The sequence below is a fragment of the Capra hircus genome, chromosome 13 (assembly GCF_001704415.2).
Source record: "Capra hircus breed San Clemente chromosome 13, ASM170441v1, whole genome shotgun sequence".
Classification (NCBI taxonomy): domain Eukaryota; kingdom Metazoa; phylum Chordata; class Mammalia; order Artiodactyla; family Bovidae; genus Capra; species Capra hircus.
In genome coordinates, this window is record NC_030820.1 from 44,493,687 (window position 1) to 44,520,316 (window position 26,630).

At 51.2% G+C, this 26,630-nt stretch overlaps 2 protein-coding genes across 5 annotated transcripts in view; one reads left to right on the top strand and one right to left on the bottom strand.

Moving 5' to 3' along the window:
• On the top strand, window positions 361-26,347 carry PITRM1 (pitrilysin metallopeptidase 1). 4 transcript variants are annotated; one of them, XM_018057333.1, is made up of 28 exons: window positions 361-452; window positions 2,363-2,465; window positions 5,986-6,092; window positions 6,263-6,414; window positions 6,847-6,961; window positions 7,040-7,136; window positions 7,738-7,898; window positions 9,725-9,851; window positions 10,091-10,179; window positions 10,680-10,808; window positions 11,370-11,483; window positions 11,643-11,739; window positions 12,534-12,668; window positions 13,960-14,098; window positions 18,947-19,063; window positions 20,014-20,146; window positions 20,886-21,006; window positions 21,106-21,182; window positions 21,391-21,556; window positions 21,789-21,889; window positions 22,421-22,541; window positions 22,738-22,794; window positions 23,241-23,353; window positions 23,940-24,065; window positions 24,764-24,909; window positions 25,121-25,223; window positions 25,303-25,411; window positions 26,230-26,299. In XM_018057333.1, the coding sequence occupies exons 1-27, from the start codon at window positions 400-402 to the stop codon at window positions 25,400-25,402; spliced, it is 3,099 nt and encodes a 1,032-aa protein (XP_017912822.1). In that variant the 5' UTR covers window positions 361-399; the 3' UTR covers window positions 25,403-25,411; window positions 26,230-26,299. The 4 variants fall into 4 exon arrangements, with proteins under 4 accessions (XP_017912822.1, XP_017912824.1, XP_017912821.1 ...); XM_018057335.1 differs by lacking the exon at window positions 25,303-25,411 and having other exon boundaries at window positions 26,230-26,347; XM_018057332.1 differs by having other exon boundaries at window positions 25,303-26,299.
• PFKP (phosphofructokinase, platelet) overlaps window positions 26,301-26,630 on the bottom strand; it is a 52,786-nt gene continuing 52,456 nt past the window's right edge. The window contains exon 22 of the mRNA XM_018057336.1: window positions 26,301-26,614. Within this exon, the coding sequence (XP_017912825.1) occupies window positions 26,467-26,614 (148 nt within the window). The 3' untranslated portion in view covers window positions 26,301-26,466. The remainder of the gene's footprint in view (window positions 26,615-26,630) is intronic.

A 26,630-nucleotide genomic window follows, 5' to 3' on the forward strand; every position in this document is an offset into this window, starting at 1 on the left:
CAATGCCAGCCTCAGACCACATCCACGAGGCCCCACGCCCCGGGGCTAAGGCACCCGACAGGTGAAGCCCTACTCGGTCCACTGCCCTAGAGTTGCTGATGGAAGCCTGAGCTGGCAGAGTGCCGGCGCCCAAACGTCTGTCCCAGAGACCGGGGTTACCTCTGGCCTGAGAACCAGGCAAATCGCCAGGCTTGGGGTAAGCCCACCCCTCTCGCGCGCAGCCCTTCCTCTCCCCGCCCAGGCCCCACCCCCCCGTGCACAGGCCCCACCCCCTTCACGCCAGCCTATCGGAGAGACCGTAGTTCCGCGCTGGCCAATTGGGAGGCGGCTGGCTGGTCCCGCCCCGCGGCGTGCGTCGGGTTGCACGGGGTCACGCCGGCAGCAAGCTAGTCTGGCGGCATGTGGCGCGGCGGCTGGAGGGCGCAGGGCGCGCTCCGGAGGCTGAGCGGCGGGTGAGGGGGCGGGGCTGGGGGCAGGGAGCGACGGGACTGTGCGCGGGGAGGGCACGAGGCGGCGTGGCTCCCCCACCTGGGACCCCTCGTGCGGGGCTCTGGCTGCGAGAGCCCGGCCCCCAGACGGGGCGCCCTCGCAGGCCGCGGTGCGAGGACGGCAGAGCGGGCCCCGCGGTGGCCTTCATCCCGGAGGGAGGGAGGGAGCCCCTGTCCGGTTACCTCGGCTGGGGAGCTGCCGCCAGCGGAGGCGGGGTGAAGCCGGCCAGGACCCAGCGCGGACCGGGGGTTGGGCCTCCGAGGCGGAGGCCCCCTGAAGTGAGCTGACAAGAGCGACACTAGGGGGCGGCGGGCAGGGCTCTCGCTGGGCGTTTGCTCTTTTCCCCGAGGTTGTGGGCGGGGGGCTTAAGCGCCTCTGCGGCCTGGAGAATGGGGCCTCCGAGGTGAAGGGCTGATCATTCGGGCGTGTCCGACTCTTAGCGGCCCCTGAACCGCAGCCCGCCGGGTTCCTCTGTCCACGGGATTCTCCGGGCGAGAACACTGGGGTGGGTTGCCATGCCCTCCTCCAGGGGATCTTCCCGACCCAGGGATCGAACCCGGGTCTTCGGCATTGGCAGGTGAATTCTTCCCTGTCTGAGCCTCCAACTTCGTGTTTAATGAGTGGATTTATGGGAAAAGAATGCATTTAGTTTCAAACTGAATCAGCTTCATTCCTTTTGACTTTGTAAAATGTAACTTTTTACTCTGTAAAGAAACATAAATTGTTTAGTTTCATGCTGATTCAGAGAATTATTTTATGGTGGAGTTTAGCTGCTGTTGATCCAGGGGAGGGAACGGGGGTGTCTGTCGTTGGGCTGTCTTTTTTGGGTATTTGGGTTAAAATCTTCTATCCCATAATTCTAGAATTGGCTAAATCCAGAATGGAATTGTTGGTTGTTTATAAAATAGACCCATACTATTGCATAATGTTGAATGAGTCAGTGTTTTCAGCCCATACTTTCTATAAAGAATATTTTTGTGAGATTTAATGTTAATGTAGAAAATACTATAAATTGTGTCCCTGTTACCCAGGTTAAGCTTACCCTTTACCCATGATAACTCTCCCTCTCTCTTAAATGAAATTGCTCTTCTGGTTTACAGAAGTAACTTGCTTTCCCCTGTATTTTTACCATCCCTGTGTAGTCTTAGGTTACGGTGTTAACCGGTTAGATGGCACCTTTTTTTCTTTGCTTCAGCATCATGTGCCCACATCGCTGATACATGTAGTTGTTGTCCATTCATTCTTAGGGCTAAGTCTGTCAGTTGAATAGTTCCGTTTATCTGTTCTCTGTTACTGGACATTTGGGCTGCTGAGTTTGGGGCCCTTGGGAATGGTGTGCATGTTGTGTGTTTGTGCGCCAGGGAGTGAGTGCAGCTCACGGGCACATACGTTGAGGGGAATGAACTGCTCATCTAATAAGGACAGGGCTGTTCTGAAGTCTCCCTTCAGAGTGCACACTCAGTGGCCATGTGAGCCCCTGACAACACTAGATTGTTAATTCTCACTAATTGGGCAGGTGTGGGATGAAACTTTATTGTAGTCTGAGTTCATTGGGATACCATGATCTTGACATGAGAATTGTATTTTTCCCCAGAATCAAGGGAAATTGGTGACATGATTGTATTACAGTTATTTATGGACATGTAGAAATAAAAGGTTTTCAACATTAAGTGTTTGGTATTACGAGGCTTAGGTGAGTTGAGATACAATTGAAAGGACTTTAATGGAAACTGATTTTCTGAAATGTGTTTAGCAGATGCAGGTTTTCATTTTTCTTAGAATTCTTTGTCACATGGCAGTGTTTTTTGTTACCTTGCTGAATTATGTTAGCCAGTCTTCCAGCAGATCATCTGACTCCTTTCCTTAAATGTAGTAGTGCCCACCTCGGAGCCTGGAGGTGGGGGAGCACCAAGGCCTGTGAGCGAGCGCTGCAGTACCGCATTGGAGAGAGGATCCACAGCTTCACCGTCAGCCAGGTGGGCCTGGGGCCGCCTCCTGTGTCAGCTCAGAGCAGAGATGTGGGGGGTGGGCTTGTTAATCTGTGTCCCCAGCCCCGCTTCCTTCAGTTTCACAGCAGATGCTCAAAGGAGCAGAGTTTGCAAGTGAAAGGGTTTCCTGACTCAGATGAAAGCGGACCCCCTAATCCCTTCCCTGAGTGCCTTAGGCCTTGCTTCTTTTGTTTCTGCATTGCTGATAACCTGTGTTGAAGACTGAAGGCCCCACATCTACTCAGGTGAAGTTCCTACCATCAAGCAAGTTTGCTCCAAAGTTGGGCAAAATCTTTCTGGTTTTGAGCCATTTAGGTTTCAGGATTATAGAAGAGAGATTGTGTGGGCTTATAGGTACTTAGCTTATGTTAAAATATCTTGTTTTGTTTGGCTTAAACTTTTTTTTATTTTAATGCTATAATTGACAATGATGTACATGACATAGTCGACTGGATGTTGGTTTCACACTGTTCTTTACACTAATAAAAACAGAGGCAGGCAGCTCACAGTCACAAGGACTCAGGTGTGCAACAGGAAGACGCACGAGGGTCTGCTGGGCACAAGCAGGGTGGGGATGGATTTGTGGAGAAGTAAAGGAGAGCCACCATCTGTCTTCAGGAACAGGGGCAGGGGGTATTCAGGGCAGGGTCTCCGAACCACTTAAAGGGGTTCATGGTTGTGGGGCCCCTAAAGAAGTCTCAAGAGACTTGGGATTTCTGTATAGTTCTGGCTAATAATACCTTTTTCAGAGGCATGATTCTTTTCCTGTACATTTCAAGTTTTGTGGAAACTTAGTTTATAATAAACCATGGTCCTTTTTGAGAAACAATTACTGTGAGAGCTGTTTATGAGGTAAACTGGTTTTATTTTATTTTATTTTTACTTTTAATTAACTTATTTTGGCTGCACTGGATTTTTGTTGCTGTGTGGCTTTCTCAGGTTGTGCTAGTGATAAAGAACCTGTCTGCCAATGCAGGTTAGACTTAAGAGGCGCCAGTTCAATCCCTGGGTCAGTAAGATCCCCTGGAGGAGGGCATGGCAACCACTCCAGTATTCTTGCCTGGAGAATCCCATGGACAGAGAGCCTGGCAGGCTGCAGTTCATGGAGTTGCAGAGAGTCGGACAAGACTGAAGCGACTTAGCACACATGCACGGGCTTTCTCTAGTTGTGACGAGCATGGGCTACTCTAGTTGAAATGCGCAGGCGGCTTATTTCAGTGGCTTCTCTTGTTGCAGAGGACGGGCTCAGGGCACGAAGGCTTCAGTAGCTGCAGCACTCGGACTCAGTGGTTGTGGCTTCCAGGCTTTAGAGCACAGGCTTCGGTAGTTGTGTCACATGCCCTTAGTTGCCCCGTGGAATCTTCCCGACCCAGGAATCAAACCCATGTCCCCTTTCTTGGCAGGCGGGTTCTAAACCACAGGACCACTAGGGAAGTCCAGAGGCAGACTGGTTTTAAATATTAGGTTGGTGCAAACATAATTGCGGTTTTGGGCCATGAAATTTAAATCATTATAAGTAGGCTCAAATACATCTTTATTTATTAAAATAGGAATCATTACAATAAACACATTTTTGCCAACAAGACATAAGTTTGTTTATTCCTGTCACATAAAAATCCGTGCTTCAGGATTCAGTGAACTCTTGGGAAGCATTTTCTGCATCCTGTTGGTTGTGGAAGCATTTTCCTTGCGAAAGATTTGTCGAGATGCTTGAAGAAGTGGTTATCCGTTGGCGAGAGGTCAGGTGAGTGTGACAGATGAGGCAGAACTTTGTAGCCCCGTGCGTTCAACTTTTGAAGCACTGATTGTGCAGCTTGTGGTCGGGCCTAGTCATGGAGAAGAATTGGGCTTTCTGTTGACCACTGCCTGCTGCAGGCTTGCAGTTTTCAGTGCATCTCATTGATTTGCTGAGCTTGCTTCTCTGATGTGATGGTTTTACTGGGATTCAGAAAGCTGTAGTGGGTCAGGCATGCAGCAGACCACCCAGCAATGACCATGACCTTTTTTTGGTGCAAGTTTGGCTTTGGGAAGTGCTTTGGAGTTTTTTCTCTGTCCAACCGCTAATCTGGTTGTCATATAAAATCCACTTTTCGTCACATGTCGCAATCTGATTGAGAAATGATTTGTCGTTGTTGTGTGGACTAAGAGAAGATGACACTTCAAAACCAGGATTTTTCTTTTATTTGCAGTCAGCTCATGAGGCACCCACTTAGCAAGGCTTTCCACCTTTCCGATTTGCTTCAAATGCTTAATGACTATAGAATGGTCAGTGTTGAGTTCTTTGGCAACTTCTTGTGTAGTTGTAAAAGGATCAGCTTTGATGATTGCTCTCAGCTGGTCATTGCCAACTTTCAGTGACCGGCCACTATGCTCCTCATCTTCAAGGCTCTCATCTCCTTTGCAAAACTTCAGCCTCCACTGCACTGTGTACATTCACTAGCGGTTCCTGGGCCAAATGCGTTGTTGATGTTGTTAGTTGTCTCGGCTGCTTTACGCCCATTTTGAACTCAAAAGAAAATTGCTGATTTGCTTTTTGTCTAACATCATTTCCATAGTGTAAATATAAAATATACAGTAAGTAATAAGTCATTAGCAAAAAACATAAAGCAAGAAATACCCATTAAAATGATGTATGACATAACCGCATTTAAGAATGTGTTCTAATAACAAGTGGCAAAGTTCGACATTGCAAAACCACGATTATTTTTGCATCAACCTAATACACTGATCACATCTGACAGAAGTACAGTTGTGAACTCTGAGGTGTAAACAATTTCATTGCTGTAACTTATGTGGGCATCAGTAGGCCACTTAAAGCACATAGTTTTTGTAGTAGGGTCCCCAGAGCAGGCTCAGGACAGCAGAACTTTGACCTCTGCCCGGCCAGGAAGTTGCATCAGTAAAGACAGGTCCCTGTCACACCAGGTGGTGGTCATGGTGGCAAGGTGCTGAGGTTAAGGGTGGGGCCTTGATGCTGTTGCTTCAGTACCAAGGACAGTGGAAGTTATTCAGCGCTCACAGACAAGACCTCCCCCGGGGGTGAAGAAGAGTTTGCTGTTCTTAAATAATAGAATAGTTCTTTTCATTTATTTGACTGTCCTGAGTCTGCTTTGCGTGGGCTTTCTCTATTTGTGTTGAGCAGGGCTCCTCTTCATTGGTATGCGTTCCAGGTAAGTCCCCTCTCTTCCAGGGCAGCCCGGTGAGACACAAGGGGTCTGACTCTAGTCTCTGTGATCTTGGCATATTGTCCTGTCAGCCCCAGGCTCAGTTTTCATCTGTAAGTGGGGTGGGATGTCTCCCTCCCAGGGTCACCTGTGGCACACTCGGGAGATGGTAGCAGACAGTGGGAGCTCAGGAGGGACAGTGGTGCTGTCCTCAGCCCCAGGTCTGGCCTTCCTGGTCCGTGGACTCTGGACTCGGAGGTTTCCGCCAGGTCCCACAGACGCAGCGTCCCCATGGTGCACGCCTTTCCAGCCAATCTAACTCCCCCATTTCCTCGTTGGTTCAGGTGACGCCTGTCCCTGAGCTGTCGCTGACAGCCGTGAAGCTCAGCCATGATGGCACGGGAGCACAGTATTTGCACCTGGCCCGCGAGGACAGAAACAACTTGTTCAGGTGTGTGTGCATCCTGGGCTCATGGTCTGGATGCCCTGCAGGGGCGCCTGCAGCGGTTCAGCAGGAATGGAGGGGAGGGGAGTCTCCGCCCCGCCCCAGCTCCCTTAGGTCAGGCGGGGTCTCGGCTGGCCCGCACCCTGAGGGGCTCTGACGTGTGGCTATGTCCCCAGTGTGCAGTTCCGCACCACCCCCACCGACAGCAGCGGCACCCCCCACATCCTGGAGCATACGGTCCTGTGCGGCTCTCAGAGGTACCCCTGCCGAGACCCCTTCTTCAAGATGCTGAACCGGTCGCTGTCCACATTCATGAATGCCTTCACGGGTGAGACGCTGGCCCGGCCAGGGCTGTCTGGTCTCAGATGTGGGGGTGGCAGCCTGGAGGCTGGGGTCGAGTTCCCAGTCTCTGTCTGGAGGCCGTTTGATGCATAATCCCTTAGGAAAACTGGGTTAATTATAAAACCTGGGATTTTAGGGAAAATGCATCTGAATTTTTTCTGGAAAAGGTGACGGCTGTTTTCTTTGGGGAATAATGCTGTAAGAGGTTGGTTAGTAGGGCTGGTGTCTGGGTTGTGGCTGCAGGAAGCAGGGGGTATGGGCTGGCGGCAGGCGCCCTGTGGGCAATCCCACCCCCCGCCCCCAACAGCTGCTGCTGCCTCTGTGCCCCAACACCGTGGACCTGCTATGAGGCTGAAACAGTGCTGGCATGAACCTGGGGAACCGCTGTGTTTAAAACCCTGCTCTTCTTTGTGTCTAGCTAGTGATTACACCCTGTACCCATTTTCCACACAAAACCCCAAGGACTTCCAGAACCTCCTGTCCGTGTATTTGGACGCAGCCTTTTTTCCGTGCTTGCGGGAACTGGACTTCTGGTATGTCGCGATTGGTTCATTGAGCTTTAGTTCGGCGATAGAGTCACTGTCACCATGTAATCATCTGTCACTCTTCAGGCAGGAAGGATGGCGACTGGAACATGAGGACCCGAATGACCCCCAGACGCCTTTGGTCTTTAAAGGTGTCGTCTTCAATGAAATGAAGGGAGCATTTGTGAGTGTTTCCCTCTCTCATGCTGTGTTAAATTATCCTACTGTATAAAATGTTGGAGTACAAACAGTCTTTGCAGATGGCTGGCATCTTGTTATGTCACTTAACATCCTCACTGTGAGAACTTGCGTCAGCGCAGACAGTGCACTGAGCTGACACCGCTGGGCTATGAGCTGGACGGCAGTTCTCAGCGAGGGTGTGGGGACCACAGTGACGTCTGGTCTTTGGGGCTTGGCCAGATGAAAACTGTGTTCCTGACAATCCTGAGACCTTGGTTTTCCGCTCTTCCCTGCCCGGTGTAGGGTGGGGTTCACAGACACAGGGTCTCTCAAGGTACGGTAAAGACGACCACATGCAGTGAATGTTGCAAGAAGGCAGGTCATGGGAGTTTTTGTTTCCTGACGCTGTACTCTGGAGGTCGGGTGTGCAGGAGCACCGTGTCTAGAAAAAAATGTGCACGTCTTAATCAGCATGGCATGGCTGGAAGCATCTGCGTGGGTGCTTGGGGATGTCAGCCGGGGGACTCCCAGGACGCGGCTGCTTTGTTGGACATGTGAACAGTGTGTGTGCTGGTTTTCACTTACATGTGTATTTTTACTTGAAGACAGATAACGAGAGGATATTCTCACAGCACCTTCAGAACCGCTTGCTTCCTGACCACACGTACTCTGTGGTCTCCGGAGGGGACCCCCTGTGCATCCCCGACCTCACATGGGAGCAGCTCAGACAGTTCCACGCCGTGCACTACCACCCCAGCAATGCCAGGTGACACTGCCTGGGAAGCCTGGTGCCGGGCTGCTTTCCCCCATTGTCCTGCTTCTCTTGAGTTGGGCTTGGGAGGCTTCCTTCACGACCACAGGCAGTGGACGGGAGCTGCTGTGCGTGGACACGCCCTCAGACCCACAAGGCGAGGCCCCTGCCTGCTGCCTCTGAAGCTCAGCCTCAGGCTGATGGTATAACAGGAAGTTGTGATCCTCCTCTCAGGGTGGACGCAGTCCTGGAGAGGTGCCCCCAGACAGGTAGCTGTGTCATTCAACCTCTGATCAATTGCCTGTTTCAGGTATGATTAATAATAAAACACTGACAGTTTGCAAGGACTTCCCTGGTGGCTCAGTGGTAAAGAATCTGCCTGCAGTGCGGGAGACGTGGGTTTGTTCCCTGGGTCAGGAAGATCCCCTGAACAAGGAAATGGCAACCCACTCCAGTATGCTTTCTTGGGAAATCCCATGGATAGAGGAGCCTGACAGGCTACAGTCCATGAGGTTGCAAAGAGTCAGATAGGACTTAGTGACTAAACAACAGTAGTTTACAAATACTTTAAGCAGTCATGTAAGGTCATTTGCAAAACTATTTTAAGTGTAAAATTTAAAAAATTTAATTACGAAAACTCCTAATCATCCAGGAGAGTGTAGGGAGTAGATCAGTGAACCCCATGTGTTCAGCCTGTAGCTCCGTCCTCTGGGTGTGTACATAGACACATGTAGACACATGTAGTAACAGGCAACTAGACATGTATAGATATACACAGACATATACGGATACACATAGATGTTTACAAGGATGCTCTCTTATGTGAGATAACACTGTTTTCACATTTAACAGAATAAATGATTGAATAAAACCACCTATGCCTTGACCGAGATTGATTTCCAGTTGTCCCTGAGATGTTTGATCAGTCGAGGCCCACAGGCAGCCTTTCCTTGCTGTGTCCCTTAAGCACCCTTTCTGGTGGGACATTGCCCCCTCATGGCCCATAATGACCTCATGGAAATATTTTCATATGTGTATATATTTAAGACCATGTGATCACCAAATGAAATTCAAAAACTTTTTAGTGCTCAAATTGTCCCCACGGTGGCCTGAGGAAGTTCCTTGACACTCATCCTTGACATCTTTGGTGACTTCTGAGATCTGCCCTGGCCCCAAAGGCAGGCCTCCTCCTGCTCTAGACCCATGGCCGTTCCTCCAGGGGTCCTGGGGCTGAGCCAGTCGGGCGTGTGGGGACCAGTGTGCACAGCCAGGTGCTCCTCACTGCTGGCTTTGCACTATCTAAGCTCTGAGGGGGAGGCTGACGGGATCTATAGGATACTAGCTCCCAGGCCCTTAATTATGGCTCAGACTGTGTTCTGCTAAAAAGATGAGGTCTGCACTATGCTCTTTATCCCAGTAAGTAATGTGTTGTCCTAAAAATATGGGCGATCTGAGATTTGTGACCCAGATTTGATGTTTGTGACATTTTAAATTTTGTTGTTAGTCTTGGATTATTGTGGTGCTGTAGCTTAGGTTTTAAATATTTTAATGTGTAGTTTATTTGGTTTTTCTAACACATTTATAGTAAATTCAAAATGAAGAGCAGTTTTTGCCAGATTTTAATTAATCCTTTTTGTACAATCTGTGCTTTGTTTGAACCACATCTTGAGAAAAGAGCAGAAGCCTCTCTATTCGGTGTTGTGGTTAAATTAAGTGAAACAAGTGTTCCTGTGTGAAGTTGACATCAGCATGGGGACTGGCGTGTTCTGGCCGTTAGATCCTGGACACCCTCTGGTTCATACAGAGCCTGATGTAGACTAAGGTGCTCTCTCAAACTTCAGGTTCTTCACTTATGGTAACTTTCCGCTGGAGCAGCATCTGAAGCAAATTCACGAAGAGGCCCTGAGTAAATTTCAGAGAATTGAGCCACGGACGTCAGTGCCAGCCCAGAAGCCCTGGGATGAGCCGGTGAGAGCTGGGTCCGAGTCACGCGTCAGCGGGCCTGTGAGCATGTGACATGCAGGTGGGGTGTGTGTTCCTAGGGTTTCCAGCGCTGTGGGCCTGCCCTGGGTGTGAGGGTTCTCCACCCGGAAAAGCGGTGGTCCGTGCAAAAGCACAGTTGCCCTGATGAGAAGCACAGGGAATGTCCTGCACGTCAGGTGCCCTTGCCCATCTGTGCCCGTTGACGCACGCCTGTGCCCTTGCAGAGGGAGTTCCAGATCACGTGTGCCCCGGACTCGCTGGCTGAGGGCCCCTCGGGGCAGACGACCATCAGTGTCAGCTTTCTCCTGCCGGAGTGAGTGTGTGAGGCTCACGCGGACCACCCTGTGGGGACGCGCCCCTGGGAGCACATGGGTGGGGGCATTTGGGCCTCCAGTGGTATTATTAGATGTGGGGTGTCTTTAACAGCGGTGGAACGGTTTGGGTTTAGTATTGGGGTCACAGTGCCTCTGCACGTGAAAAGAGCCCTGTGAACTCTGACCTTGAGAAGCTTTGTTCACTCAAGACTGACCCCAGCGGCCTGACATGAGGGGTGTGGGCAGGGAGGGCTCCTGCTGTGCTGTCACTGTCTGCTCATGGTGTGGGACCCCCAAGGGCCCGCAGTGTAAGAGTTTTGCAAGTCAAGAAATGCTCTTTTGCCCATGTAACTATTAAGATAGAGGTTGAAGTGGAAGAATTTCTAGTAGAATTTCAGCTGCTTTGGAAAATAAAAGTGTTTATTGTGGTTTTAATAGTTTTGAAAACATTTCCACGAGCCAACCATTTCCCTCTCTTCCCCCCTTTTCATAAATGAAGCATCACCGACACGTTTGAAGCCTTCACGCTGAGCCTTCTGTCTTCACTCCTGATCAGTGGCCCCAACGCCCCCTTCTACAAAGCCCTCATTGAATCCGGACTTGGCACCGACTTCTCTCCTGATGTTGGGTGCGTGTCACTGTCAGATCAGATCGTTACTCCGCGGTGAGGGGCACTTCTAACACCTGATAGTGTCTGGACACATTTTGGGCTGGTCACTGCAGGGCAGGGGTTACTGGCCGCTCGCAGGGTGTGGGGCTGGGGGGGATCAGTGGTATAGGTGGCTCCGTACCTTGTGCTTAGGGAGGGGCCTCTTCCTGCCCCAGCTGTGCTTCCAGCACAAGCTGTAGATGTCCCCTGCAGTGGGCAATTGACAAAAAAACCCAACAAGGTAACTCTTCCAAGAGTGGCATGCTGCTGCCTGCTTGAAAAGTCAGGCCATTAGAAGTCCTTTGAAATCATAGTATTTGATAAAACTCTCTAGATTTGTTTTGCTCTGGAATTTTAATTGTGGTGGTTTTTGGAAAAACTAAAAGGGTGTGAGTGTGAGCCATCGTATCTGAGCAGCGGGTACCTGAGGAGCTGCCCTCCTGGCTGAGTCCTGTAGAGGCTCTGATCTCAGTGAAGAGTCTTCTCAACCAGCGATGGAGGGGCGTGCAAATTCTGACGTGTCACCTGCTTTCATACCAGGTACAATGGCTGCACTCGGGAGGCCTACTTCAGCGTGGGCCTGCAGGGCATCGCAGAGAAGGATGTCCAGACGGTCCGGGACATCGTGGACCGGACGCTAGATGACGTCATTGAGTACGTGTGGCACCTGCAGCGCTGGGCTGGGTCCTCGTTCCCGAACACAGGCTCACATCACACGCAGTCCTTCGTGGCAGCTGTTTGAATGTCACCTTTGTGGCCTTATTGTTGAGACATATGGATTTTTCAGGGTCTGAGTTCTTGATGTTTTTGTAGGAAAGGATTTGAAGAGGATCGCACTGAAGCATTACTTCATAAAATTGAAATACAGATGAAGCACCAGTCCGTCAGCTTTGGACTCACCCTGACGTCTGTGCGTAGTTTTAAACTTCTCAGTCTCTTTTTTTTTGGTTAGTTCGTGGTTTTCTAAAATTTATTTTCAGCTGTGCTGGGTCTTCATTGCCGTGCGGACTTTTCTCTAGTTGTGTTGTGCAGGCTTCTCATTGTGGTAGCTTCGCTGTGTCGCAGAGCACAGGCTCTAGGTGCTTGCGCTTCAGTAGCTGCAGCATGTGGCTCAGTAATTGTGAGACTCAGGCTTAGTTGCTTCATGGCATGTGGGATCCTCCCGGATCGGGGATCAAACCTGTGTCTCCTGCATTGGCAGGCAGATTCTTATCCACTGAATCACCAGAGAAGCCCAGTTAGTGGTTCTTGAAAATACAGATTGTTATTCACAGCACCTTTCATTTGAACTGGAGAAGTTATGGTGTTTGGATCTGATATAAAATTACTGTTAATTTAGTTTTATAATACATCATTCCTGTTTTTATTTGCTTACTTCATTAGCTTTCCAATGTCTTATTTTTTAATAGATTTAGAGAGTACTTTAAATGGTTAGGGATTTAGCATGATTTCATAATTATATTTTCCAAAAAGTAATCTTTAAATCTGTGCTTTCTAATTTGTTAGGGGAAAAAAATCATGAGTTTAGTTATTCTTCTAGCCAAAAAAAATGATTTAATTTTCTTCATGAGCAGTTGTCTGTGGTATTTTTAAGTCTAGAAGCTGAGTCCTGATAAAAAGGCAGGCTTGGATGTTTGCTGGGCAGACACAGGGTTTGCAGGTTACTGTGGCTTGTTGTGACTCTCCTACCTGCCCCCTCAATAGTACATTGCTTCCTGCTGGAACCATGACGGGGACCCCATAGAGCTCCTGAAGCTCGGAAGTCAGGTGGCTCAGTTCCGAAAGTGCCTGAAGGAAAATCCAAGGTTTTTGCAAGAAAAAGTGAAACAGTATTTTAAGGTAAGAAAGTTGAGAATTTATGTCTGTAATTTTGAAGTTGAATTTTATAATAATGAAGGGAACATTAGGAATATACTCTGCATTGTATAAGTCGAGTTTTGACAATATGAGATTTAATTTTTTAATTGTTGATTAAAAATATAAATGGTCATATATTAGCTTTAAAAATTCTGTTTTCCAGATATTCATGCAGGTGGGTTTTTGTGTATGAGTGAGGGTGTGTGTGTGTGTGTGGGTGGGTGGGGGGGGGGCGGGTGTTTAATGGAGCATCTGCCTGTATTGCTTTGGTGAGGAGGGCGCTTCTTGGCTTGTGGGTTCTTGGCTCCCAGACCAGGGATTGAACCTGGACCCCAGGGGGTCGCCCTGTATTTCTGTTCTGTTTTGCTAATAGATTGTATTGAACACGAGACGAGTTGCCCAAGTGTGTGAATGTTCTGATTGTTTTTACCAAGGTCTCTTTGGTACTCATTTGTCTCCACAGACTTGTGGGCTTTTGTGCTTTGTGTGTGTTCCCTGGTGGACCGTCACTGATGGAGGGGAATGTCATCTCCCCGGTTGCCCTGGGTGGGTGGGGGTGGGGAGGACTGTCCTGTGGTGAGTGGTGTCGTGGTCCTGGGCACCCGTGCTGGGGTGGGGCACCTGCTCTGGCCGTTCGTTCTTCATCTCTAATCACAAGCCATTTTGCACATGGTGCTTGATGTGCTGTGGTCCTCCTGCTCTGTGGTGTCACACTTGAGTTTTCTGTGGGCGTGTGTGTCTAGTGCAGTAAGTCAAGGGGCCCAGTGTCACCTGAGTCATGTTAGATCAGCATCTATTTTGTCCTCACGGTTTATAAAATACTGATTTTAGTTTTGGTTTGAGAGGTTAGTGGTACTATGAAGACTCAGTAAAAAATTATTTTATTCTGTTATCTTCAACTTAGACTAAAGCCAAAGGTTTATTATGGTATTAAAAGGTGCCGGTGGTTTCTTTGTACAACCAAGGTGTAAAGGCACTGTTGAATGTCGATGAATTTGTGGTTAAGACATAGGAACTACAGTGACTATGCCTCAGATGGTAGCAGCTTGGCATGTGGACCACATGGTCCCTGCAGAGCAGGTGGCCTCAAGGATTGCTTGTGGCTCCCGGGCTCTGCATGCACAACCTCGTGGGGCAAGTTCTGTTGTCATCACCGTGAGAAATGAGAAAACGCAACTGTGGGGCTAAGCGCACCCTGCTGGAGGCCGGCTCAGTGCTGGATTCCATAAGACCGTGTTTTTAATTGACTTTTCTCTTGCTCTGGTTGTTGCAGAATAATCGGCACAAGCTGACTTTATCCATGAAACCAGATGATAAGTATTCCGAGAAGCAAGCACAGATGGAAACAGAAAAACTGCAGCAAAAGGTCACTTCTCTTTCCCCGGAAGACAAGCAGCAGATCTATGAGAAAGGTCAGGTCTGGCAGCTGCCCCACCCTCACCCAGCCCCACCGAGCTTCCAGCGTAAGGAGGCGGCTGGTTTCAGCCAATAGGTCTCTGCCGGCTGCCTGCAGAGTTCTGTATTAACCCCAACAAGACTGACCTTCCCCTCAGAAACTATACCCTGTGATTAGCAGGAGAGGCAGGTGTTCTGGGAGAGAGGTGGCTTCACAGGGTTTATGCATTTACACACTTCACAGATGCCGTCTCCTTACCTAGGCTGTATAGGCCACTGGGTGCGTGCTGCGTGGCAGTCTGTGGCTGACTGCAGACGGGTCCTGGGGACAGAGTGCGCTGTGGGCTCAGGAGTGGCAGGTCTCCATTCTTCACAGAGCCCCCACGGGTGCCTCTGGTGCAGGCACTGTGAATACAGAAACGGGTCTGTGGTTTCTTACGTGGTAAACCTGCACCGCCTGTAAAGCCCAGCGGTCCTACTCCTGAGTGTTCACCCAAGAGAAGTGAAAGTGTCTGTCCACACAGGACTTGACATGCCCCACATGTGTCCACACAGAGAGGGAACTGAGGTGTCCACATGGGGGGATTCTGCTCAGCCATAACGAGGGCCAGAACACTGGGACACGCGGGGTCTGTGAGTCTCACAGGCTGCGAGGCCAGAGCGGGTGGGGCTGCCTTCTGGGGCGGAGGCACCTGCCTTCGATGGTGGTGTGCTGCTCACGCTGTGCGTTTGTCAGAGCCACTGGGTTCTATCCAGCAGTTGCAGGTTGCAGCATATGACGTTTACATATGTACACGGTACACAGGAATACATGTACATCCACCCACCTCCCGACCCCTGGAAAGTTGGCTGGGATTACACGAAGAATTTATCAGGCATGTTAGCAGGTGGGGTTGACTGGCGTGACTTGATCATGCTGAGTTTGAGGTGATTTGACTTTGTAAAGACAGAGTTAATGTCGATGTGTAACCTGTTTAATCTCTGAGTTCTTTACATATGCAGAGAGTTACTTTAAGGTCTTCCATAAATTTGTTAATTAAAGTATAAATGAAGTATAATTGATTTACAGTGTTGTATTAGTTTCTGGTGTACAGCAGAGTGGTTCCATTCCTTTTTCAGATTCTTTTCCACTGTAGTTTATCACAGACTATTGAATATAGTTCTCTGTGCTATTACAGTAGGTCCTTGTTGGTTATGTACTTTAGTAGTGTGTATTTGTTCATTCCCATCTCCTAATTTATCCCTCCCCACCTCCTTTTGCCCTTTGGTAACCATAAGTTTATAATTTTCTAAAATAATCTTATTTATTTTTGACTGTGCTGGGTCTTTGTTGCCACAAGGGCTTTTCTCCAGTTGCAGCGAACAGGGGCTGCTCTCGCATTGTGCTCAGACTTCTCATTGTGGTGGCATCTTCTGTTGCAGAGCACGGGCTCTAGGGCGCATGGACTTAGTTCTTGCGGCCCTCGGGCACTGGAGCACAGGCTTGATGTGGGATCTTCCCTCATCAGGGATCAAACCTGTGTCTTCTGCATTGGCAGGTGGATTCTTTACCACTGAGCCACCAGGAAACCCTCCTAAATTTTTTTTTTTTAATTGAGGAGTAGCTGACATAACATCATATTAGTTCCAGATGTATAACATAATGATTTGATGTATTTATATGTGGTGAGATGGTTACCACAGTTTGTCCAGGTAATCTCTATTGTCGTCGTTCAGTCGCTCAGTCGTCTCCAGCTCTTTGCGAGCCCATGAACTGCAGCACACCAGGCTTCCCTGTCCCTCACCATCTCCCGCAGTTTGCCAAGTGCATGTTTGTTGAATTGGTGGTGCCATCCAACCATCTCCTCTTCTGCCACCCTCTTCTGCCTTCAGTGTTTCCCAGCATCGGGCTCTTTTCCAGTGAGTTGGCTCTTTACATCAGGAGGCCAAACTGTTGGAGCTTCAGCTTCAGCATCAGTCTTTCCAATGAATATTCAGGACTGATTTCCTTTAGGATTGACTGGTTGGATCTCCTTGCAGTCCAAGGGACTCTCAAGAGTCTTCTGCAACACCACAGTTCAAAAGCATCAATTCTTTGGCACTCAGCCTTCTTTATGGTTCAGCTCTCACATCCATATGTGACTACTGGAAAGACCATAGCTTTGACTCTATGGACCTTTGTTGGCATAGTGATGTTTTTACTTTTTAACACACTGTCTAGGTTTATCATAGCTTTCTTTCCAAGAAGCAGTCTTATTCTAATTCCTTGGCTGCAGTCACCATCCACAGTGATTTTGGAGCCCAAGAAGAGGAAATCTGTCACTGTTTCCACCTTTTCCCCTTCTATTTGCCATGAAGTGATGGGACCAGATGCCATGATCTTAGCTTTTTTTTAATACTGAGTTTTAAGGCAGCTTTTTCACTCTCCTCTTGTACCCTCAATCAAGAGGCTTTTTAGCTCATCTTCCCTTTCTGCCATTAGAGTGGTATCATCTGCATATCTGAGATTGTTGATATTTCTCCAAGCAATCTTGATTCCAGCTTGTGCCTCATCCAGTCTGGCTTTTTGCATGATGTATTCTACAAAGAAGTTAAATAAACAGGGTGACAATATACACCCTTGTCATGCTTATTTCTCAATTTTGAATCAGTAATTTGTTTCATATAAGATTCTAACTGTTGCTTCTTGACTTGCATACAGGTTTCTTAGGAGACAGGTGAGGTGGTCTAGTATTCATATCTCTTTAAGAGTTTTCCAGTTTGTTACAATACACACAGTCAAAGGCTGTAGTTGGGTGGATGGTGAGAGAAATGGAGAAAAGGAGTCAAAGCTACCCCTCAGTGAAACAGAAGTAGATATTTTTCTGGAATTCCCTTGGTTTCTCTGTGATCCAGCGGATGTTGGCAATTTGATCTCTTGTTCTTCTGCCTTTTCTAAACCAGCTTGAACATCTGAAAGTTCTCGGTTCATGTAGTGCTAAAGCCTAGCTTGAAGGATTTCGAACATAACTTTACTAGCATGGCAAGTGAGTGCAATTGTCCAATAGTTGGAACATTCTTCAGTACTACCCTTCTTGGTAACTGGGTTGAAGATTGACCTTTTCCAGTCCTGTGGCCACTGCTGGGTTTTCCAAATTTGCTGGCATATTGAGTGCAGCACTTTCATAAGCATCATCTTTTAGGATTTGAAATAGCTCAGCTGGAATTCCATCATGTCCACTAGCTTTGTTCGTAGTAATGCCTCCTAAGGCCCACTTGACTTCACACTCCAGGAGGTCTGGCTCTGGGTGAGTGATCACACCATTATGGTTATCTGGGTCATGAAGATCTTTTTTTGTATAGTTCTTCTGTGTTTTGTTGCCATCTCTTCTTGATCTCTTCTGCTTCTACTAGTTCTTTACCATTTCTGTCTTTTATTGTGGGCACAGTAATAGACACACGCTATTATCATGCCTGGTGAGTGGTTTGGGGCACCTTTTCCTATACCCATTGGCCATCTTTGTCTTTGGAAAAATGCCTGTTCAATCCTCAGCCTATTTTTTAATTGGATGGTGTTTGCTACTGGGTTCTTTGGATATTTTGGATATCTTACCAGTAACATTAGATTTGCAAATACTTGCTTGCTGTGTAGGCAGCCTCTTCATGTTGACAGTGTCCTTTGCTGTCAGGTTTTTAGTATGATGTGGTCCATCCATTTTCCAAGCTGTTTGTGGCACAGAAGGTAATTCCACAACCAAGCACAGAGACGTGGGTTCCCTGAGTTATCAGGTGCCTGGCCTGGCCGTGGAGGTGTCTTGCGTTAAGAGAACTCGTATGTTCCAGCACACTCCTGCCTGTGGAGGGATGGCGGCCCTGGTTTACAAGATCATGGCAGAGTGGTCTGGAGACATAGGACACAGCCTAGTGCATTTACCATTGTGTCAGGTCAGTAAGTCTTGAGTGTGGACTCAGTGCAAAGAGTCTGTGAATCGGGGTCCAGTCTGCAGATAAGCACCAGTGAGAAGTGGGAATGGGCGTTAGTTTGTTGGGAAAGTCAGTCTTCCAGTTTGGGGCCTGTATCGTGTGTGCCGTGTGCAGGGGCATGGCTGGGCCGCCAGGGCCTGTGGTGGAGCATGCGGCCTCTGCCCCATGCTCACCAGGACAGAGGGCGTGAGGGGGCTTTCTCAGGATGCGAGGACATGTCTGAGGCGCAGCGATTGGGGTGCTCCACTTGACTGGGGAAAAGTGGCTGGGTGGGGCCCTTGAAGGTGTCGGGGCTTCAAGAAGTATGTGGAGCTGGCTCCCTGGGCCTGCGTGAGGCCAGGTGGGGAACCTGGTGCTAGAGACTCAGGGTAGGGGTGAGGTGACTCAGGCTGACAGGACTGCACCCTGTGACACCCCCTCCCCACGGGTTGCCTGGTCTGAGCAGGAACTCAAGGAGAGGGTGTCCGTCCATCCTCCATCACCCCTCCCTCACATCAGTGTAAGATCAGGCCCTGGAAGTGTTCACCCATTTCTCTCTTTGTGAACTTTATGTGATCACACAGCATATTGCCAAGATGAGTGAAGATGAAATACAAGTAAACAAGTACAGAGTTAGTGCACTTCAACCCACAAGCTCAGTCTGTGATATAAAATGGGGGTGGGAACTGCTTGCACAAACTCCCCTCCCCCAGCAAACCTGTCCTCTGAAGTCACTGAGGATGAGCTGGGGAGACGACTGCTGCTGGCTGCTTACTGTGCTGCTTTCTCTGGTTCTGGCAACCTCCGACCCCAGCGTTGTGGGGCTCCCTGCGCCCAGGGGAGACTACAGAAACTAAAGGACAGGAGAGGGGCTGAGCAGGGGCTTCTAAGGGCTGGCTTGGATGCTCACTGCGGCTACGCCCCTGCCCCGCCCCCTGCCATAGGTTTGGAACTGCAGGCTCAGCAGAGTCAACCTCCGGACGCTTCGTGTCTGCCAGCGCTCAGGGTGTCGGACGTCGAGCCCCGCATTCCTCTCACGGAGCTGGAGGTGGTGCAGGCAGGTCAGTGCCGGGTACCAGTGTCCCTGGGAGGAGAGTCACCGGTGGATGTCTACAGAGGATGTTTGCGCCCCGTTTCTAGTCCTGGGTCCAGCAATGCTGAGCCCCTGCTTCTGGGTTCCCCTGTGTGTGTACACATGGCTCTCAAGGGCATGGGGTCCGGAGGCCCACAGCGCTGGGTGTTGCCTTGTGGGATGCAGAGGGCTCGTTGCTCGCTTCCCCTGGACACTGGACCCTCGCCCGTGGTGCTGACGCTGCTCCCCGTGGCCATGATGTGACAGCCCCTCCTGCCCGAGCAGGTCTGACCCCAGCGCTGGCCTTCATGGTGTCCATGTCTAGCCAGGGTTCTGGCTGTGCGCGAGCACCCCTGACTCATGATGTGTCTGTTGTTACTCGTGTGTGAGTGTCGGCAAAGCCCCTTCTCTGGCCCAGGCTTCTGGGAAGCCAGGTCAGCGTCCCCTTCAGGTCTGGTTTATCAGTGAAGTTCATTGAGTCAGTGTTGTAATTCATCATGAGTAGTGCTCAGCTCCGCTGCAGGTCAGACACTGCGCTTGGGATGTGAAAATGAGAACAGAGGGTAGTGCCTGAGGGGCCTGGCGGTGAGTGGCGTGTGGGGTGTGTTGTGGGAGGGGCCGCCAGTGTCCCCCCATGCCCAGGATTTGAGTGCAGGCGGCGGTGCTGGGCCGCAGGTGGTCAGACACCCAGCGAGGGTCCCTGCTCTGCTCTGGTTCCTCACAGAGCAACTCAAGACTTCCAGGTTCTGCCGTAACAAAAGTACAGCAGGGAAAGTTGTCTGATGATGTGTGGCGAATGAATCGCGTTTTTTTGCTAATATAATATAAAATTTAAAACTCCATCCTTGAAAAACTTTAGTGTTTTACAAATATTACATGATGGTTACATTGTTAAAACTTTGCTGGTAAGAATATGAAGAAGTACCCTTATTCCTGCAGCTGGGGACACGCCAGTCCAGTACTGCGCACAGCCCACCAATGGCGTGGTCTACTTCAGAGCCTTCTCCAGCCTCAACGCCCTGCCTGAGGAGCTGCGGCCCTACGTGCCGCTCTTCTGCAGCGTCCTCACCAAGTAAGGGGCTGCATGGGGTGGACGCGCGCCTCTAGAGCCCGGCACGTCTTCCCTGGTTACTCGGGGCTGTTCACTGTGTGTCCTGTTTCAGTGCATCAGTGTCACTTGTCAGTGAACGGTTTTATTTTTCAAATCTCGTAGTGTTGTTACAGAAAGGTGGATGGGGTATTTGTTGAGAATTTTCCTCCTGGACGTCATACTTTCTTACTGTAATGTAGTACATTAAAATACATTTATAAACTGTGAACGTAATACACAGCTATCTCAACTAGATTCTTTTTAAAATGATGAAGAGGATAATTCTTCTCATCAGAAGCTTTAAGCTTTAAATGTGACGTGTAGGCCTGGGGTCACCCGCAGAACCTGTCCACTGCTCCTCGTCCTCATTACTACAGCTCCTGCTGCCTGCCTTCCATGGCAGAGGGTTCTGGGATAGCCCGGTCGTCACCTTGGCTTCAGTTATTCAATTATTTGGGACAGTTAGTTAATATTGCACTCGGGGCAGCAATGAGGGTATTCCCTCCCAAGGCGTCATCCGTGTTGAAGTGACTTCTTGAGAGTGCAGAGAAGCTTGTTTTGCAGGTCCCCCACCCCCGAGGCTGCTTGTACCTGGGGGCTACAAAGCTTGGGGTGGGGGAGCCCAGCTGCTGGGCGGGCATTGCTGTGGGCGGGGGCCCAGTCGGGGGACTCCCTGCCCAGAGGACCCTCTGCCCTGTGACTCTGTGCTCTCTCTGCACAGGCTGGGCTGCGGCAGCCTCGACTACCGAGAGCTGGCCCAGCAGGTGGAGCTGAAGACGGGTGGCCTGGCTGCCGCCCCCCAGGTGCTCCCCGACGACTCACACCTCAACACCTATGAGCAGGTGACCATTTCCTCGGGTGCAGGCTGGTGGGGGTTGGTTTTCCCCATGTCTTTTTTTCTTTTTCAGAAGATCAGAATTCTTTCTTCCCTCCTGGTTTAGGGTGTGCTGTTCTCCTCCTTCTGCCTCGATAGAAACCTAGCAGACATGATGCATCTGTGGAGTGAGATACTGAATGAGTAAGTATTTGCCAAGACGTGACCCCAGACACAGGGACCCAGTCCTGTGAGCACCGTGCCCTGTTGTGATTGGTCGCAGGCCTGGTCCTTGGTCCCTGCTGGAGTCTCGACATTTCCCTCCCCTGAGAACTTGCCCTCGGCAGGTTTCCCACTGGGGACGGGGGCGTGGCTGTGTCCCCGGGGCTCATCACGGCTTTCTCCGCTGCAGCCCCCGCCTTGAGGAGGAGGAGCACTTCCGTGTGCTGGTGAGGATGGCCGCCCAGGAGCTGTCTAATGGTGTCCCCGACTCGGGCCACCTCTATGCGTCCATCAGGGCGGGCAGAACGCTGGCACCTGCGGGGGACCTGCAGGAGACCTTCGCGGGGATGGACCAGGTGAGGTGCTCAGGCTGGCCGCCTCTCCGGGGCTCTTAACAGATTGGCCAACATGAACTGGCCAGGTTTCGGGGCGGGGGGGCGGGAGGTGTTCTCTCTCACCTTATTTTCTCAAGCCACAGCTCCCTTCCCTCGAGCTGGGCAAGTGCGAATCCCACGCATACACATACACACCTGTTTCCCTGTGTCAGGATGTCTGGTCCAGGCTCTCCCTATGGGCTCTCTGACTCAGGTGCTGCTAATGAAGAGAATTGCGGAGATGACTAACCTGCAGCCCATCCTGGGGAATCTTTTGCACATCTGGAAACACCTGCTGAGCTGTGACAGCCTGAGGTAGGGCCGCGCTGGCCTCCAGGCTGCACTTAACCTCCTTGTTGCTGAGTGTGGTGTGGAGAGGTTTTTCAGAGGGAGTGCTCGGGGGCGGCCACAGCATGCAGAGAAGAGCCCAGGTCTTCTCAGTGTTTGTCAGATGCTTTCTTATGATAGTGTCTGATTCAGTGGAGGTTGGAGGAACCACAGAGAAACGTCTTCTGAGAGGGTGGAGAACTACCACCACCCTCTGACTACTTAACAGTGCTTCTTGAATGAAGGTTTATCTTCCTCTCAACAGTGTGTGTGCTGAGACCATGGCCCTGAAAGCACTGCGGGTGGGTTGTTCTCTGCACCTCCTCCTCCTCAGGGAAACAGAGCTCTGAGCCGGCCAAGAGCAGGGTCAGGCTTTTTCGTACCCAGAAAGCATGTGGTGAAGAAAAGCATGTGGCTTTTGGTTTACTCAGCTTTTGTTTGTACATTTACATGTACGTGTCTTTACACTTCGGTAATCTTTTCACAGTAATGGTTCTGTGCATACACTGTTTTAAACAGATGTTCTGTGAACGCGACTGCCCAACAGATGTCGCAGGTGGAGGGTGCAGTGGAGACCTTCTTGAGGAGCCTCAGCCGGAGTGAGAAGGAGCAGAGGCCTGTGTGCCTGCACGTGGTGGAGGTGAGGCTCGGGGCCCGCCCTGGGGCCCAAGGACGAGGGGACTTCTGCTCCCAGAGCTTCGCGATGGAAGGGTACTCAGGCCACAGAGCCTATACTGCCTGAACCCGAAGCATCCAGGCTGTTTCCAGAATGTACCTGACCCACTCACGTGCATTTCAGGGTTTACTCATTTCTCTGGGAAACATTTCACTTCCAGAAACCTGCACCTAAGGCATCCAGTGGAAGCTGCCCAGTCATAAGGAGGCTGGTGACGGTGAGTCCCTTCCTCTTGCGCCCTGCCCACTTCGCCGTCCCTTCCATGGCCAGCCTGTATCTGAGGCCACCAGGTGCTGTGTGGATGCCTCATGCTCAGTCCACCTTTGTTCAAACATCACTGCTGTATCGGGATCACTTCACCTCCCACCCCACCCCCACCCCCCTCCTGATGACCCTGGGAAAGACAAAGGCGCTTATTCCGGGAAAGTGACCAGACAAGGCCACATGCTCAGGGCCCTGGGAGGGAGTGGGTGAGGTGAGCCAAGGTCTCTGGGCGGGCTGGGATGTGCCACCTCCACCCTGCGGAGGTTGTGTGGGGCGAGCTTGCGAGTGCTGTTATGTGTGGATGGGGTTGCTGCTGCTGCCCAGGGCATCACGGTCAGGGCTCTGGGTCCTCGAGGGTCCTGGCCATGTGGCGCTGACACCGCCTGGCCTCTGCCCCAGGACCCCACCTTCGAGCCCTGCCAGATGAAGACGCACTTCTTGCTTCCGTTCCCCGTGAACTACGTTGCCGAGTGCATCAGGACCGCCCCGTATACATCCCCGGACCACGCCAGGTGCATGGGGCTGGGCCCTCAGGAGCAGCACTATGTAGGGCTCTGATGAGTAGCAAGATGTGGTTTTAGAAACAGACAGGGACCCACCTTCCCTGGGTGTGAGGACTTAACTTCCCGTATATCACAGAAAGAGAAGTTCCTGAAAAAAGACGTGTGGACTGGTGGATTCCTGCCCTCCTCCACACCCGCTGTCCCTGCCAGAGAGCAGAGCCATGCACGGCCCGCCACCTCTCCCAGGAACTCAGGCTCACCCTCCACATGCCCCCCGCCCCGCCATAGAGGAGACCCAGGGCAGGGCGGCACGCTGTCATTGCTCATGGTGGACGTCATGGGGATGCAGAGGCCTGGTAGATTTTCCCTGTTGGAGCGTGTTTTCTAAGGGAGGGACACACTCACGGTGGAGGCCACTCACCTAAGACACCCAAATGCTGCGGCGGGGCAGGAGGGAGTAGGCCCACCCCCATCCCTCCCATCACCCAGGCCTCACCTTGCTCACGTCTTTCTTGCCCTCGTGGATCACTGTGTTATGTTCAGTCTTGCCCTGCCAGCTGTGCTGTTGTTAATGTGCATCTTTTTATCTTTTCAGCCTCAAGATCCTGGCACGGTTGATGACTGCTAAATTCTTACACACGGAAATTCGAGAAAAAGGTGGTGCTTACGGTGGAGGCGCCCAGCTCAGCTACGGTGGGATGTTCACACTTTACTCTTACAGGTGGGTCTGAGCGCACTGCACACTTCAGAAAGACGCTCCCCTGTTCTCACCCCCCAGCAGTGGGGACAGATAATCCTGGGAACCCTGGGCCTGAAACAGCTCTGGGGTTGGTGACCAGGGTGCTTGGGAGACAACCTGGAAACTCTTGGGGCCGGGCTGGGTCCTCGGGGCCACAGACTCTCCGGCCCGTTCACGTCTCCGTCCTGCGGCCCCGCTGCCTGAGGGCAGGACTGACACCCCAAGGAAGAAGGGGCTTCCCTTCTCACGGGCTGGACGTGGTTGTGGTCGTGCGGGGGCCATGGGTCTCCAGAGGGACAGAAACCAGGCGTTTTTCACAGATGCCCTGGGGACCACGTGCCTGTGTGAGGACCTTGGAGGATTCCGTGCTCAGGGAGGATGCAGGAGATTGGCCTCCGCAGGGGCCATTGTTGCGTCTGGGGCGTCTCACATGTGTCTTCTGTTCCCTCTGGCCAGTCCCTGTCCTGGTGGCAGAGGTGTAGTTCACAGGGTGACAGGCTGGGTCTCCAGGGATAGTGTTGGTGGCTTTTGTGGCCACTTGTCAGTGTCCAGAGCACTGGGGTGTCTGTACCATGTGAAAACAGCCGCTGATGAAAACAGCCGCTGATGACCCCAAAGTGTGGACAAACTGCGTCATACTTGGTTGATAAACGTCAGTGTCTGACCCCTCGGGTCTCCAGGGATCCACGTTCCACGGAAACACTGCAGTCCTTCATGAAGGCCATCGACTGGGCCAAGGCCGGGAGGTTCACCCAGCAGGACATTGACGAGGCAAAGCTCTCGGTCTTCTCTGCCGTGGATGCTCCGGTGGCACCTTCAGATAAAGGTGCGTGGTGTAGCAGACACACCTGGAGCCCTGGTGCCTGAGCTCGTCCTCCCGAGACTCTGCTTCCTCCTTTGCCCAGCGTCTCAGCCGAGTCGGGAGGAGCGGGCCTGAGGGTCAGTGCTGAGACCTGTGGTGGAAGCGGGGCGTGAAGGCTGGGGGTGGCTGTGTGTCCTGACAACCACCCCATCCCATCCCCTGTACGCTCTCTCAGGCCTGGACCACTTTCTGTACGGCCTCTCAGATGAGATGAAGCAGGTACACCGTGAGCAGCTCTTTGCCGTCTGCCATGAAGACCTGGTCGACGTGAGCAACAGGTGAGTGGGAGCTGGGTGCTTAGTGTCCAGTCCCTGTGACCCCATGGTGCCTGAGTGACCACTGCCCCCCTGCCTCCAGATACTTGGGCGCCAGGAGAAACACACACGGCATGGCTCTGCTCGGACCAGACAACGCAAGCATCGCTAAGGACCCGTCGTGGGTCATAAGACAGCGGTGACTAGATGATGCGAGTATCGCCAGGGCCCTATCGTGGTCATATGACAGCAGTGACCCTGCCTCCTGACTCCGAGTGCCTTGCTTTCCTCACCTTTTAAGTTATTTTTTTAACAAGACTCTTGATCATGTGTATATATTATTTATATATCAAATATATATGATCGTATATACATGATATCATTTGATATCATTCTTAAAATTTTGCATAAGGTCTTGCCTGGCAAGTCAGATGAAAACTCTTTTGTCTTGAAGAAGGAAATAGTGATCACAAAGAAATTAACTGAAATCATTACTCAGTACATGCCAGAGACGCACAGAGTATATAGTCTTGAGACTTTCTAAAGCTCTAAGTGCTGTTTTACTTTACTGTCCTAGTGCATGCCTTTTAAAACTAAAAGGTGACTCTGACCTACCTGCGCTTTAGGCATTATTTTAAATGACTATTTGCTGAAGTAGTTTTTAGGGACTTTATGGAGAAATGCATGAGGTGTCCTGACGCTGCTGACGCTGCTGACGCTGGCCTTCACTCACTGGCTGTGGGGCAACTGTGTCCAGTCAGGCTCTGCTCCTAGGGGCACTGACTCTCCCCCAGCCCCCTCCTCCTCCAGGCACACAGGGTGGGAGTGGGGGCCCCTTCTCTGCAGACTCTGGGGTGCATGCCTCCATTCCCCCTTGGCAGCATCACCTTCCCTGATCCAGGGCCATCTGTGCGCTGGGCACCACCCACGCGTTGCAGGTCAGAGCACTGCCTGTTTCCTCCGGTGACTTTGCCCTTGCCTGTGGCCAGCTCCAGTTCCCTAGAAAACACCTGTCTGTTTCTGCCAACAGAACCCTGACAGCCACCCGCACACCCCGAGGTCTTCAACTCCCACGTAAAATAAAGACACTGGGCACAGTGGTTGGAGTTGTAGCAAACATTTAATTCTGCGGGACCCGCAGGTTGTGAAGCAGGAGACAGGACAGCACAGGCGGCCCGTGCGCCAGGGCCTGGGGTCAGGCATCACATGGACGATGCTCGCGTAAAGTGCTCATAAATAACTGGACCACGACAGCCGGTGGGCGGCACTAGATGGCGGCCGGCTCCTCAGCGCCACGGGGCTGCACAGGCTCCAGCTGGCTGGCATCTGACACCTCGAAGCTGACCTTGTACTTGGCCAGGATCTTCATGAGGGGCCGCAGCTTCAACCACCACTGCTCCTTGGGGATCCGGTGCCTGCGGGGGGGACCAG